Genomic DNA, 13,935 nt, shown 5'->3' on the forward strand with positions numbered 1-13,935 from the left:
ATTCACCATTTTAGGGCCCAGCGCATGGCTCATGCCTGTAGTCCCAGCACTTTGGGAGGCTGGGACGGCCAAAGAGCTTGAGCCCAGGAGTTTCAGACCAGCCTGAGCAACATAGTAAGACCCCGTCTCTACAAAAATTAGCTGGGTGTGGTGGCATGTGCCTATAATCCCAGCTACTCAGGAGGCTGAGGCAGGAGGATCACTTGAGGCCAGAAGTTTGAGACCTGCCTAGGCAACATAGTGAACCCCATTTCTACAAAGGAATTTAAAAATTAGCCAGGTGTGGTGGCATACACCTGTCGTCTCAGCTATCTGGGAGGCTGAGATGGGAGGATTGCTTGAACCCAGGAGGTTAAGGTTGTAGTGAGCCATGTTTGCACCATTGTACTCCAGCCTGGGCAACAGAGGGAGACCCTGCCTAGGCAACATAGCAAACCCAATCTCTACAAAAGAATTTAAAAATTAGCCAGGTGTGGTGGCATGCACCTGTCGTCTCAGCTGCCTGGGAGGCTGAGATGGGAGATTGCTCGAATCCAGGAGGTTGAGGCTGTAGTGAGCCACGTTTGCACCACTGTACTCCAGCCTGGGCAACAGAAGGTAAGGCATACAGTAGGGTGGAGGACGTTGGTTGGCAACAGGTTTGTGTTGGACCCTGGCAGTTACAGAAGGCAGCACGGTGTGGGAGAGGAGGCGTTCTCAGATGGACCTGGGTTTGAATTCTGGCTTCACTTCTTGCTGGCTGTACTCCTTGCAAGTAGCTTGTCTTGGAAAATAGGGGCCCAGATTTCTTGCCCTCTAGGGACCAAAGGAGGATGAGAAGTAAATTACCAGTGCAGTGCCTGGGAGGAGGAAGAGGCCCAAGTGAGGGTCAGTGGCTCCTGCTACTACCACTAATCTGGTGACAATGGCTCTATGATGATTATTATTATTTTTGATCAAGAGAAGAATTAAAAACACCCTGATGTTGGGCAGCAAATTCCAAGTGTTGTAGCTAGGACCAGAGCAGTCTCACGGAGCACAGAAGGCTCCCCACGGTGGGGACGCTCTGTTTGGCTTTCATGCCTCACCTGTCCCTCTACTCTCCCAGGCTCACCTCATCTCCATTTGGTTCTATACTCTCCCTGTCATCCTCACTCAGGTGGTAGGTCCCAGCTGTTAACCTGAGCTATTGCCACCTGTACTGCAACCTGCCATGGCCAATTTTCTTTTCTTTCTTTCTAGTTTTCTTTTCTTTCTTGTGTGTGTGTGTGTGTGTGTGTGTGTGTGTGTGTGTGTGTCCCAAGTTGGAGTGGTGCAGTGGTATGATCATAGCTCACTGCAACCTTGAACTTCTGGGCTCAAGCCATCCTCCCACCTCAGTCTCCTGAGTAGCTGGGATTACAGGCACCTGCCACCATGCCCAGCTAATTTTTGTATTTTTAGTAGAGACGGAGTTTCACCATGTTGGCCAGGCTTGTCTTGAACTCCTGGCCTCAAGTGATCTGCCTGCCTCAGCCTCTCAGAGTACTGGGATTACAGCCTCTTTTTAAAAAAAAAATTATTATTATTTGAGATGGAGTTTCACTCTTGTTGCCCAGGCTGGAGTGCAATGGCACGATCTCAGCTCACTGCAACCTCCATCTCCTGGGTTCAAGCGATTCTCCTGCCTCAGCCTCCCGAGTAGCTGGAATTACAGGCACCCACCACCAGGCCTGGCTAATTTTTGTATTTTTAGTAGAGATAGGGTTTCACCATGTTGGTCAGGCTGGTCTTGAACTCCTGACCTCAGGTGATCCACCCGCCTCGGCCTCCCAAAGTTCAGGGATTACAGGCATGAGCCACCGCGCCCAGCCTTTATTTTATTTTTTTTGTGAGACAGAGTTTCTCTCGTCACCCAGGCTGGAGTGCAGTGGCACGAACTCGGCTCACTGCAACCTCCACCTCGTGGGTTCAAGTGATTCTCCTGCCTCAGCCTCCTGAGTAGCTGGGACTACAGGTACGCGCCACCACCCCTGGCTAATTTTGTATTTTTAGTAGAGATGGGATTTCACCATGTCGGCCAGGCTGGTCTGGAACTCCTGACTTTGGGTGATCCGCCCACCTCCGCCTCCCAAAGTGCTGGGATTACAGGTGGAGCCACCGTGCCCGGCCTCCTCTGCTTTTGTTTTGCCCTTCTCCTTTCCCATCTGTGCTGCCTGTTCTCAGGTTTTCCTTCTCTGGCCCCTTGCCTGGGGACCTGCCACCCCCACCCGGGGCACATCCCCGTGCCTGCTCCTGCCGTGGGACCTTTGCGAGCCAGCCTGGCCTTGGCAGCCCCAGGGCTGGGCTCCTGCCAAGAGCTGTGTGTATGTGACCTGACAGTGTCCAACTGGCCCCACAGGCCAGGCCCAGGCCCAGCTCCCCACACAAGCAAGGCCAGAGGGTTTCCCATTGGCCACTGCCTGGCTGGGCTGTCCCAGGCGAGCGGAGGATGGGGAGTGCTGGGGAGGGAGGAAGAGAGGCTGGGAGAAAGGCGCCCTTCCTGCGGTGCCTGCTGGTAATTGGCTCTCCGGAACCAGCCGGGGACACGAGGGCCTGCTGGGTCAGGAAGTGGTGGACAATGCCACCCTTTCAGGGGAGACACGGCTTGGTCTTAGGTCCTGTGTGACTCCAGTCCAGAGAACAGCCTGTTCTCAGATGATGTTCCCTAACCCAGAGCCCCCACCAGAGGTGAGACACCCAGCCCCGCACTGCCCGCCCTTGGTGCTGGGAGGGGCCCCCAGGCATTGGCCTGTGGCGGGGCGGGAACAGTTCAGAACCAAATGATGTCCTTCAGAGAGCCTCGGGCCGGGAGGGGAAGGGAGTAGATTTTCTCAAGAGACTGTGAATCACATACCTGGGACTTTTTTTTTTTTTTTTTTTTTTTTGAGACAGAGTCTCACTCTGTCACCCAGGCTGGAGTGCAGTGGCACCATCTCAGCTCACTGCAGCCTCCGCCTCCCCAGTTCAAGTGATTCTCCTGCCTCAGCCTCCCAAGTGGCTGGGACTACAGGCACGCACCACCATGTCTGGCTACTTTTTGTATTTTTGGTAGAGACAGGGTTTTGCCATTTTGGCCAGGCTGGTCTTGAACTCCGAACCTCAAGTAATCCGCCCATCTCAGCCTCCCAAAGTGCTGAGATGACAGGTATGAGCCACCGCACCTGGCGTACCTGGGACTCTTTCTAAAAAAATTTTATAGAACAGGCGCAGTTCAAGACCAGCCTAGCCAACATGGTAAAACCCTGTCTCTACTAAAAAAAAAAAAACAAAATACAAAAATTAGCTGGACATGGTGGCGGGCACCTGTAATCCCAGCTACTGGGGAAGCTGAGGTAGGAGAATCACTTGAACCTGAGAGGCAGAGGTTGCAGTGAGCCAAGCTCACACCACTGCACTCCAGCTTGGGAGACAAATGGAGTGAAACTCCCATCTCAAAAAAAAATGTATATATATATATATTTTATATAAATAATATATAAAATTTTAATATATATAAATATATATATTTTTTAATAGTGATGGGATCTTACCATGTTGCCCAGGCTGGTCTTGAACTCCTGGTCTCAAGAGATCCTCCTGCCTCGGCCTCTCAAAGTGCTGGGATTACAGGCATGAGCCACCATGCCTGGCCTCTACCTGGTACACTTTAGAGGCGAGAGTGCTGGGAAGCAGCCAGTCCTGATGATTTATGGACTTATGACCTGCCTTCGCGACTGTGGGCCTACAGGAAAGGAGAAGGCAGGGTCCTTGTGCTTGGGATTCTAGTCTGGGTAGGGAGGGAAGGTAATACTCAGTGTCAAACGTATTGAGAGAAATAGGAATTCAAAAAAAGAGAAAAAAAAGGCCAGGTGCAGTGGCTCACAACTGTTATCTCAGTACTTTGGGAGGCTGTTGGGGGAGGGTCACTTGAGCCTGAGTTCAAGACCAGCCTGGGCAACACAGGGAGACCCCATCTCTACAAAAAATACAAAAAAATTAGCTGGGTGTGGTGGCACATGCCTGGAAGTCCCAGCTTTCCGGGAGGCTAAGGCTGGAGGATCACTTGAGCACAGGCATTCAAGGCTGCAGTGAGCTATAATCACATCACTGCACACCAGCCTGGATGACAGAACAGGACCCTGTCTCTTATAAAAAAAAAAAAAAAAAAAAGGCCTGGATGAGGTGGCTCATGCCTGTAATCCCAGCACTTTGGGAAACTGAGACAGGTGGATTACCTGAGGTCAGGAGTTCAAGACCAGCCTGGCCAACATGGCGAAACCCTGTCTCTACTAAAAATACAAAAATTAGCCAGGTGTGGTGGTGTGGGCCTATAATCCCAGCTACTCCAGAGGCTGAGGCAGGAGAATCACTTGAATTCAGGAAGCAGAGGTTGCAATGAATCAAAATTGTGCCACTGCACTCTAACCTGGGCAACAGAGCAAGACTTTGTCTCAAAAAAAAAAAAAGAAAAGAAAAGAAAGAAGGAAGAGAGAAAAATACATTGTTGGCCTGAGTAGCTTGGTTAAGTCTTAAAAAATAAAGGTACCTTGGGAGGCCGAGGCGGAAGATCATGAGGTCAAGAGATCGAGACCATCCTGGCCAATATGGTGAAACTCCGTCTCTTCTAAAAATATAAAAATTAGCTGGGCATGGTGGCGCACACCTGTAGTCCCAGCTACTCAGGAGACTGAGGCAGAAGAATCACTTGAACCAGGGAGGAGGAGGTTGCACTGAGCCGAGATTGCGCCACTGCACTGCAGCCTGGCGACAGGGCAAGACTCTGTCTCAAAAAAAAAAAAGAAAAAAAAAGAAAACGGTACCGTTGAGTATGAGCTTGAAGGAGGTCAGGGTTTGGAAAGTAGAAAGAAGAGGGAGCATGTATGGTGGAGGGTGGGGTGGAGAGGTGGTATCCCAGGTACACAGTGTTAGTGAGCCATGGGAAACTGGTCCTCGCAGGGAACTTCTGCCCTGGAAACCCCTCAGTATCTGACATTCCCTGGCCCCCTGGGGGACCCACAGGTTGCCTTAGAACCCAGAATGAGCCCCCAAGAAGCCTTGCCACAGGCTCGGCAATGGGCCCCAAACCATAGAGTGGGCTCTGCCTCATTGGTACAGCCACTATGATGAAGTGTTGCTTGGGGAACTGGGGCACGATGATGACAGTGCCTGAGAGCTCTTGTGAGCCCCCCCAGAGCTGCAGGAGAAGGGTCTGGGACAGTCCTGGCAAGCTCAGGCAGAGCTTACAGGTGCCTTGTAGCCGCTGGTTTAGGAAGAAACTTCTTTCCACAAGCCAGTGCTTAGGCCAGGTCCTTGTCAGTTGCACTGGATTCATACTGGGAGGCGGTGACTCCCACGGTGTTCCCCACTTTCCTTAGCACACTGGAGAAGTAACTCATTCAGGAGAATGGAGGGTCATTTGTGTCATGTTCCTCCCCTGCTCAAGAGCCTTCTGTGGATCCCCAGTACCCATCAGATCACAGTTTTCCTCGACCTGATATCCAGAGCCCTCCGTCATCTGATCAGCCGTTTCAGAGTCTAAAAATGGGAAGAGACCTAGATGTCATCTAATGTAATCTGAACCTGTCCATCTTTTTCACAATAACCCAGAGAGGTTGCCTCCCTTCTGCATGTGTGTTTCTAATAATGAGGAGTTCTCTTTCATGAGACAGCTTTAAGTTCATCCAGAAACTGCCTCTCTGGACTTCTGCCCATTGGTCTAGGTTTGAGCCTCTGGAGTTTTTCCTGCTTCCAGATGGTCACGCTTCAGAATACTGATATTTCTCTAAATTTTCTTCAGATATTAAGTCCATTTCAATCCAGGTCACTCTTTTTTGGAAATGGTCCAGCTTGTTAGTTTCCTTCATAATGTATAAAGCCTGAAACTGAATAGTGTTTCACGCATGGCCTTATCTGTGTAGAGAACTGGAACCATACGTTCCCTCCTTTTAATGCATCCAGAGAGATCAGACTTGCATGTTCATCAACCGTATCAAAATCTTGCTATTATTAAGTTAGCAGCCAAATAAAACACCTTAATTCTTTTTTTTGTTTTCTTTTGAGACGGAGTTTCTCTCTGTCACCCAGGCTGGAGTGCAGTGGCGTGATCTCGGCTCACAGCATTCTCCGCCTCCCGGGTTTAAGCAATTTTCTGCCTCAGCCTTCCGAGCAGCTGGGATTACAGGTGCCCACCACCACGCCCGGCTAATTTTTTTTGTGTTTTTAGTAGAGATAAGGTTTCACCATCTTGGCCAGGCCGAACTTGAACTCCTGACCTCGTGATCCACCCACCTCAGCCTCCCAAAGTGCTAGGATTAGAGTCGTGAGCCATGTGCCCGGCCAAAACACCTTCATTCTTTTCACAAGTGCTGCTTTGAGTCACGGCTCCCCGGTGCCAGTGAGTTTAGGCCTAAGTGTAGAAAATTTCCTTTGTACCTACTGGATTTCATCTTGTGAATTTTAATGCATTTTTCCAGTCTGTGGATTCTGATCATGTCTCTGTGGTGTAGAGGGCCTTGTCTAGTGCCGAGGTTGTGATCCTGAGCCTGAGCTTGGTCACACTGCAAAGACTGAATCCCCGCCCTACACTTGCTGATGTTACAGGCCTGGGCAGTTTACTTAGCAGTTCTTTTTTTATTTTTATTTATTTATTTTAGAGATAGGGTGTCACTCTGGTCCCCAGGCTGGAGTGCAGTGGCGTGATCATGGCTCACAGCAGCTTCAAACTCCTGGGCTCAAGTGATCCTCCTGTGATCCTCCTGTCTCAGCCTCCCAAGTACCTGGGACTACAGGCATGGCCACCGCACTTGACAAATTTTTTTTTTTTTTTTTTTTTTTTAGGCTGGGCATGGTGGCTCATGTCTGTAATCCCAGCACTTTGAGAGGCCAAGATGGGCGGATCACCTGAGGTCAGGAATTCAAGACCAACCTGACCAACATGGTGAAATCCCATCTCTACTAAAAATACAAAAATTAGCCGGGCTTGGTGGTGTGCACCTGCAATCCCAGCTACTGGGAAGCTGAGACAGGAGAATTGCTTGAACCCAGGAGGCAGAGGTTGCAGTGAGCTGAGATCACACCACTGCACTCCAGCCTGGGCAACAGAGCAAGACTCTGTCTCAAAAAAAAAAAAAAACAAAAAAAACCTCTTTTTTTTTTGTAGAGATGGTGCCTTACTGTGTTGCTCAGGCTGTTCTCAAACTCCTGGCCTCAAGTAACCCTCCCACCTAAGCCTCCCAAAGTACTGGGATTACAGGTGTGCACCACCACACCTGGCTATTGAAAAAAAATTTTTTTTTTAGAGATGGGGTCTCGCTCTATTGCCCAGGCTGGTCTCAAACTCCTGTTCTCAAGCAATCCTCCAGCCTCAACCTCCCAAAGTGCTGGGATTACAGACATGAGCCACCCCACCCAGGCTTACTTAGCCTTTCTAAGCCTAAGAGATCTCAGGTACCTTGGTTTCTTCATCTGCAGAATGGAGCTGATTAATACTATTAAGTGTCTACTGGTAGGTTGTAGAGTTGTAAGACTTTATATAAGATAATTCATACAAAGGGGCCTGGTCTAAGCACTCATTAGTGCCATCAGCTTGATAATTATCACCACCGTTACCGCTAGTTCACTTCCTCATTCTTTTAAAAATGGCTATTTCTTACCCAAGAGCCGCCTGGCCTCATTGTTCATTGTTCCTTCGGGTCCTTTTCTTACAGTGTCTCCCCAGCCTGCGGCCCTTGCTGCTATCCTCCCCTCATCTAGGTCCAGAGCCTCTGCATCATCTTTTTTTTTTTGAGACGGAGTCTCACTCTGTCGCCCAGGCAGGAGTACGATGGCGGGATCTCGGCTCACTGCAACCTGCACCTCCCGTGTTCAAGCAATTCTGCCTCAGCCTCCCAAGTAGCTGGGATTATAGGCATGAGCCACCACACTCAGCTAATTTTTGTATTTTAGTAGAGATGGGGTTTCACCATGTTGGCTAGGCTGGTCTTGAACTCCTGGTCTCAGGTGATCTGCCCCCCTCGGCCTCCTAAAGTCTCTGCATCATCTTGGAGGCACCATGGATGCATCCTTCTGCTGTCTCCCTGTAACCCGGAGCTCCTATCTGCCAGTCCTACTGAAGCTCGTTTTACAGCCCACATTATATTGGGTCATTTCCATTTTCACATCTTTCATTTTGATTCCATTTTTCCTGTACTTTTATGCTATTAAATAGCTTCTGGCTGGGCATGGTGGCTCACACCTATAAGCCCAGCACTTTAGGAGGTTGAAGCAGTAGGATTGCTTGAGGCCAGGAGTTCAAGACCAGCCTGGGCAACATAATGAGACCCCGTATCTATTTAAAAAAACCAACTAGCCAGGCATAGTGGTATGTGCCTGTGGTCCCAGCTACTCAGGAAGCTGAGGTGGGAGGATTGCCTGAGCCCAGGAGGTTGAGGCTGTAGTAAGCTATGATTGCACCACTGCACTCCAGCCTGGGTGACAGAGCAAGACCCTGTCTCCAAAAACTAATAATAATAGATTAAATAAAAATACAGCCAGGCGCGGTAGCTCACGCCTCTAATCCCAACACTGGGAGGCCAAGGCAGGGGGATCACCTCAGGACAGGAGTTTGAGAACAGCCTGGCCAACATGGCAAAACCCTGTCTCTACTAAAAATACAAAAATTAGCCAGGCGTGGTAATGTGCAACTATTATAATCCCAGCTACTTGGGAGGCTGAGACAGGAGAATCACTCGAACCCAGGAGGTGGAGGTTGCAGTGAGCCAAGATTGCGCCATTGCACTTCAGCCTGGGCGACAGGGCAAGACTCCGTCTCAAAACAACAACAACAACAAAAATAGCTTCCTCCCTGAATTCTCACCTCCAGGCTCCATCCAGCTCTACCCCAGCTGCCGCCGCTGCTGGCCCATTCCCCTCCACCTGCTGTCATCTCTTCTTGCCACTCAGAAGCCCACTGGCCTCCCACACGCAGCCTTACCTGCCTCCTGGCTTCTCCTCCATCCCCCCCGGCCCTCAGGCTGCATGCTCCATGCCCTTCCACTTTGGTGCCTTTACTTGTGGCACTTCCTCTGCCCAGAAGGCCTGTCATCTGTGTCCAGAACCCCAGACCCAGTCCCCTGCAGGCCCGAACCCCTCCACAGTACAGAGCGGGTGCTGGTTCAGGGCTTGGAACCAAAGAGCATGACCTTGGGTGAGTTTCTCCGCCTTTCTGAACAACAGCCCTCCAGACCCCAGAGTTCCTATGAGGCATATATGACAGAAGTGGGTAATGGCTGGGACAGTAGCTGGGCCGAGTTATCCCTCCTTTCCCTTTAAGAAGTCTTCCTTGAGCAGTGTCTCAGTTTAAAAGGTTTCTCTCTCCTTTCAACACTACAGCACAGAACTTTCCTGATTCTCAGCTATACACACACCCTCAGTGGATCCATAGTTACAGACTCACGGTATATTATTTTACGTGGCTTATGGGAATTTTAAAGATTTTAAAAATTTGTTACTATAAGATTTTTGCGTGTGTGTGTGAGCAAGGTTCATAATGACCACAAGTTTGAGCAATTGGTCAAGCAGTAGGAACAGTTATTTTTAGGGTAAATCTAAATCTCACCCATCATGGGTCCTCCCTAGAGGCCCTGAAGCAGTTTCTACCATTTTTCTTCCCTCCCTCCCTTCCTTCCTTCTTCCTTCTTTTCTAAGACAAGGTCTTGCTCTGTCATTCAGACGAGCATAGTGATGCAATCTCAGCTCACTGCAGCCTCCAATGCCTGGATCGCTCAAGTAATCCTCCCACCTCAGTCTCCAGAGTAGCTGGGAATACAGGCGCATGCCACCATACCCAGCTAATTTTTTTGTAGGGATGAGGTCTCACTATGTTGCCCAGGCTGGTCTTGAACTCCTGTCCTGAAGTGATCTTCCCACCTGAGTCTCCTAAGGTACTGGGATTACAGGCATGAGCCACCGCATCCAGCCCCATTTCTAGCATTTCCAACTACCTGGTGTGGTCCTCTTCCTCACAGCCCATATTCCTTACAGGCCTTCCCAAACCCCCTGGAACTTAACCATGTCCAGGTCAGCATCTTACAGATTTGGGTTTCTTGTCCTTCTATGTATTTATATGCCTTGTAAGTCCTTTCTGACTGCAGACAACCTTGATGGGCTCCGGAAGTATGGAGACTTTGCCCAGGGGTCTGTCTGCAGCCAGAATTTTGCCATTGTCATGGTGCCCCAGCCTATGTCATGGTGCCCCTGGCCTATGCTGCCAGGGGAAGAACATAGTTTAAACGGCTGTAATGCACTTGAGGAAATGTACAGGGAAGACAGTGCTTGGGACAGTTCTGTCACTGAGGACTAAGGTCCAGGGAAGGACGTGCTAAGAGGAAGCTGTAAGCACTGCGTCTCCATAGGAGAGAAGTACTGCTTCATGGAGAGGTTTAGGGGAATGAACTTTTCACTTCTTACTTGCATCTTTTTTTTTTTTCCTTTTTTGAGACAGGGTTTTTGCTCTGTTGCCCAGGCTGGAATGCAGTGGGGGCGATCACGGCTCACTGCAACCTCTGCCTGCTGGGCTTAAGCGATCCTCCCACCTCAGCCTCCCTAGTAGCTGGGACTACAGTTGTGCACCACCACACCTGGCTAATTTTTGTATTGGTTTGTAGAGACAGGGTTTCACCATGTTGTCCGGGCTGATCTCAAAATCCTGGCCTTAAGCGATCCTCCCACCTCAGCTTCCCAAAGTGCTGGCCAGAGATTCCTTCCTGACTGCTCTTACGCTCACCCTGCAGAGCCAACGACTGTGCTCAGGAGAGCCCCAAATCATGTGCTGTAGGGGAAGCATCGCATGTCATTCTTGTCCTCCCAGAGGACCCCATCTGATGGGGAAAGGACCCTGTAATTAGTTTCCTGGGGCTGTCAACAAATTCCCACTAATTGGGTGGCTGCATTCTCTCACCATCTTGCAAGGTAGGGCAATACTGTCTCTGAAAGCTCTAGGAAAGGCTCCATTTTTTTTTTTTTTTTTTTGAGTGTCTCGCTCTGTCACCCAGGCTGGAGTGCAGTGGCGTGATTACTGCTTACTGCACTCTCAACCTCCTGGGCTTAAGCAATCCACCTGCCTCAACCTCCCTAATAGCTAGGACTACAGGCACACGCCACCACACCCAGCTAATTTTTGTATTTTTTAGTAGAGACACGGTTTCGCTGTGTTGGCCAGGCTGGTCTTGAACTCCTGACCTCAGGTGATCCTCCCGCCTCTGCCTCTCAAAGTGCTGGGATGACAGGTGTGAGTCACTGCGCCCGGCCGGGAAGGATTCTTTCTAGCTTCTCGTGGCCGCTGGCTGTCCTTGGCATTCCTTGGCTTGTAGACTCATCACTCATCTCTGTCTCATTTCATGCAGCATCCTCCCTGTGTGTCTCTGGATCCCTACATCTTCTTCGAGGATCACCAGTCATATTACATCCCATAATATGACCCTACTCCAGTGTGACCTCATCTTAACTAATTACATCTGCAAATGCCCTATTTGTAAATAAGATCATATTCATAGGTACGGGGTGGGGGGGGGGTTGGGCGTGATTATATATTTTTGTGGGGCGGGGGTATACAATTCAACTTACAACAGAGGTTATACTGTTTAAAAATCAAGTCTGGTCAGGAGAAGAAAATATATAAGGAGATATGGATTTAAGAACATATTCATTAGCTGGGCGTGGTGGCAGGCACCTGTAGTCCCAGCTACTCGGGAGGCTGAGGTGGGAGAATCGCTTGAACTCAGGAGGCAGAGGTTGCAGTGAGCCGAGGTCACGCCACTGCACTCCAGCCTGGTGACAGAGCGAGACTCCGTCTCAAAAAAAAAAAGAACATATCTGAGAATTTAGAAAAACAGCAGCTGGATGTGGCAGTGTGCAGCTATAGTCCCAGCTACTTGAGAGGCTGAGGTAGGAGGATCACTGGAATCCAGGTGTTCAAGTCCCGCCAGCCTGGGCAACCTTGAGGTCAGGAGTTCGAGACCAGGATGGTCAACATAGCGAAACCCTGTCTCTACTAAAAATATAAAAATTAGCCAGGCATGGTGGCATACGCCTGTAGTCCCAGCTACTCGGGAGGCTGAGGCAGGAGAATCGCTTGAACCCAGGAGGTGGTGTTTGCAGTGAGCTGAGATCATGCCACTGCACTCCAGCCTGGGCAACAGAGTGAGACTCTGTCTAAACAGAAAAAAAAAAAAAAAGTTTTTATTTCCAAAGGATAGATTCCTAGGAGTGAGATTACTGGGTCAAAGGTTTTTTTTTTTAACCTTTCATTATAGAAAAGTTCAAACGTATACAAATATGAAGACTAGTCCAAGAAGCCCTGGTATAGCCCCAGCATCAACAAGGAACTTGTGGCCAAACATATATCCTATGGACAAGGGGTCAGCATTTTCTGCAAAGAGCCAGTTAGTAAATATTTTAGGCTTTGCAGGCCTCATGGTCTCCATCGCAACCATTCAACTCTGCCTTTGTAATGCAGAAGCAGCCTCAGCTGATATTAAATGAATACATAAATGCATGAGAGTGGGTGAATTCTAATAAGATTTCTTTTCTTTCTTTTTTTCTTTTTTTTTCTTTGTTGTTGTTGTTGTTGTTGTTGTTGAGAGTTTTGTTGTTGTCGCTGAGAGCTCTCTCAGCCAGGCTGGAGTGCAATTGTGGAATATCGGCTCACTGCAACCTCCGCCTCCCAGGTTCAAGCAATTCTCCTACCTCAGCCTCCCGAGTAGCAAGTAGCTGGGATTACAGGTGCCCGTCACCACACCCAGCTAATTTTTGTATTTTTAGTAGAGATGGGGTTTCACCATGTTGGCCAGGCTGGTCTCAAACTCCTGACCTCAGGTGATCCACCCACCTTGGCCTCCCAAAGTGCTGGGATTACAGGCATGAGCCACTGTGCCCGGCCATAAGCTTTATTTTCAAAACCAGGTGTTAGTCTGGTCTGGTTGTGGCTTGCAACTGTAGTTTGCTGATCCGTGGGTCTATACCATCAACCACCAGACTTTTTATTCTCCAGATTATTTGAAGTAAATCTTAGACATTGTATCATCTTGCCAGTAAATATTTCAGAATGAACCTGTTTAAAAAAAAAACAAACTCTTTAAAAATTAACCACAACATATTTATCACACCTAAAATTTTAAAGGTAATTCCTGGCTGGGGACAGTGGCTCATGCCTGTAATCCCAGTGTTTTGGGAGGCTGAGGTGGGAGGATCACTTGAAGCCAGGAGTTTGAGACCAGCCTGGGCAACATAGTGAGACCCCGTCTCTACCAAAAATGAAAATAACTGAGCATGATGTCATTCGCCAGTAATCCCAGCTACTCAGGAGGCTGAGGCAGGAGAATCGCTAGAGCCCAGGAGTTGGAGGCTGTGGTGAGCCATGATTGTGCCACTGCACATCAGCTTAGGGGACAGAAAAAGACCCTGTCTCAGGACGAAAAATAATAATAATAATAATAAAAACTAGAGTTTTTTCAGCCCCTTTGCAGAATTTTCCAGGAGATACATTCAAGAAAACCAAGATGTAGAGAAGTCTATATATGACAATCTAATTTTTGTAGAACAATGGCAAAATTAACCTCTTCAGTACGTAGGTATTTATGTGTATGTGTGGGTGTATGTATGTGATACATAACAGGTTTTTAACATGGGTTATAGGGATAGAATGACATCAAAACAGAAAAAGGATAAAATCTGTACCTAAGAAAACAGCCTACGTGATATAATCCCTTTTCTGTGTTTGTGCAAATGGTACTCCTATGTATATGCACTTTGCAAAATTAAAAAGAGTTATGATTTGGCCGGGCACAGTGGCTCACGCCTGTAATCTCAGCACTTTGGGAGGCAGAGGTGGGAGGATCATTTGAGGTCAGAAGTTCGAGACCAGCCTGGCCAACATGGCGAAACCCCGTCTGTACTAAAAATACAAAAATTAGTTGGGCA

General features: G+C 48.9%; 1 protein-coding gene across 4 annotated transcripts in view; it reads left to right on the plus strand.

Moving 5' to 3' along the window:
• Positions 1-1,771: 1,771 nt before the first annotated feature.
• Positions 1,772-13,935, plus strand: part of LOC129398241 (huntingtin-interacting protein 1-like) — a 79,694-nt gene continuing 67,530 nt past the window's right edge. For 2 of the 4 annotated variants that reach the window (XM_063605822.1, XM_063605824.1), the window contains exon 1: positions 1,772-2,688. In XM_063605822.1, coding sequence (XP_063461892.1) covers positions 2,656-2,688 — 33 coding nt within the window. In that variant the 5' untranslated portion in view covers positions 1,772-2,655. The remainder of the gene's footprint in view (positions 2,689-13,935) is intronic. The other 2 variants (XM_063605825.1, XM_055115095.2) reach the window with 2 other exon arrangements.

This window comes from Pan paniscus, chromosome 6, assembly GCF_029289425.2.
Source record: "Pan paniscus chromosome 6, NHGRI_mPanPan1-v2.0_pri, whole genome shotgun sequence".
NCBI classification, from domain to species: Eukaryota; Metazoa; Chordata; class Mammalia; order Primates; family Hominidae; genus Pan; species Pan paniscus.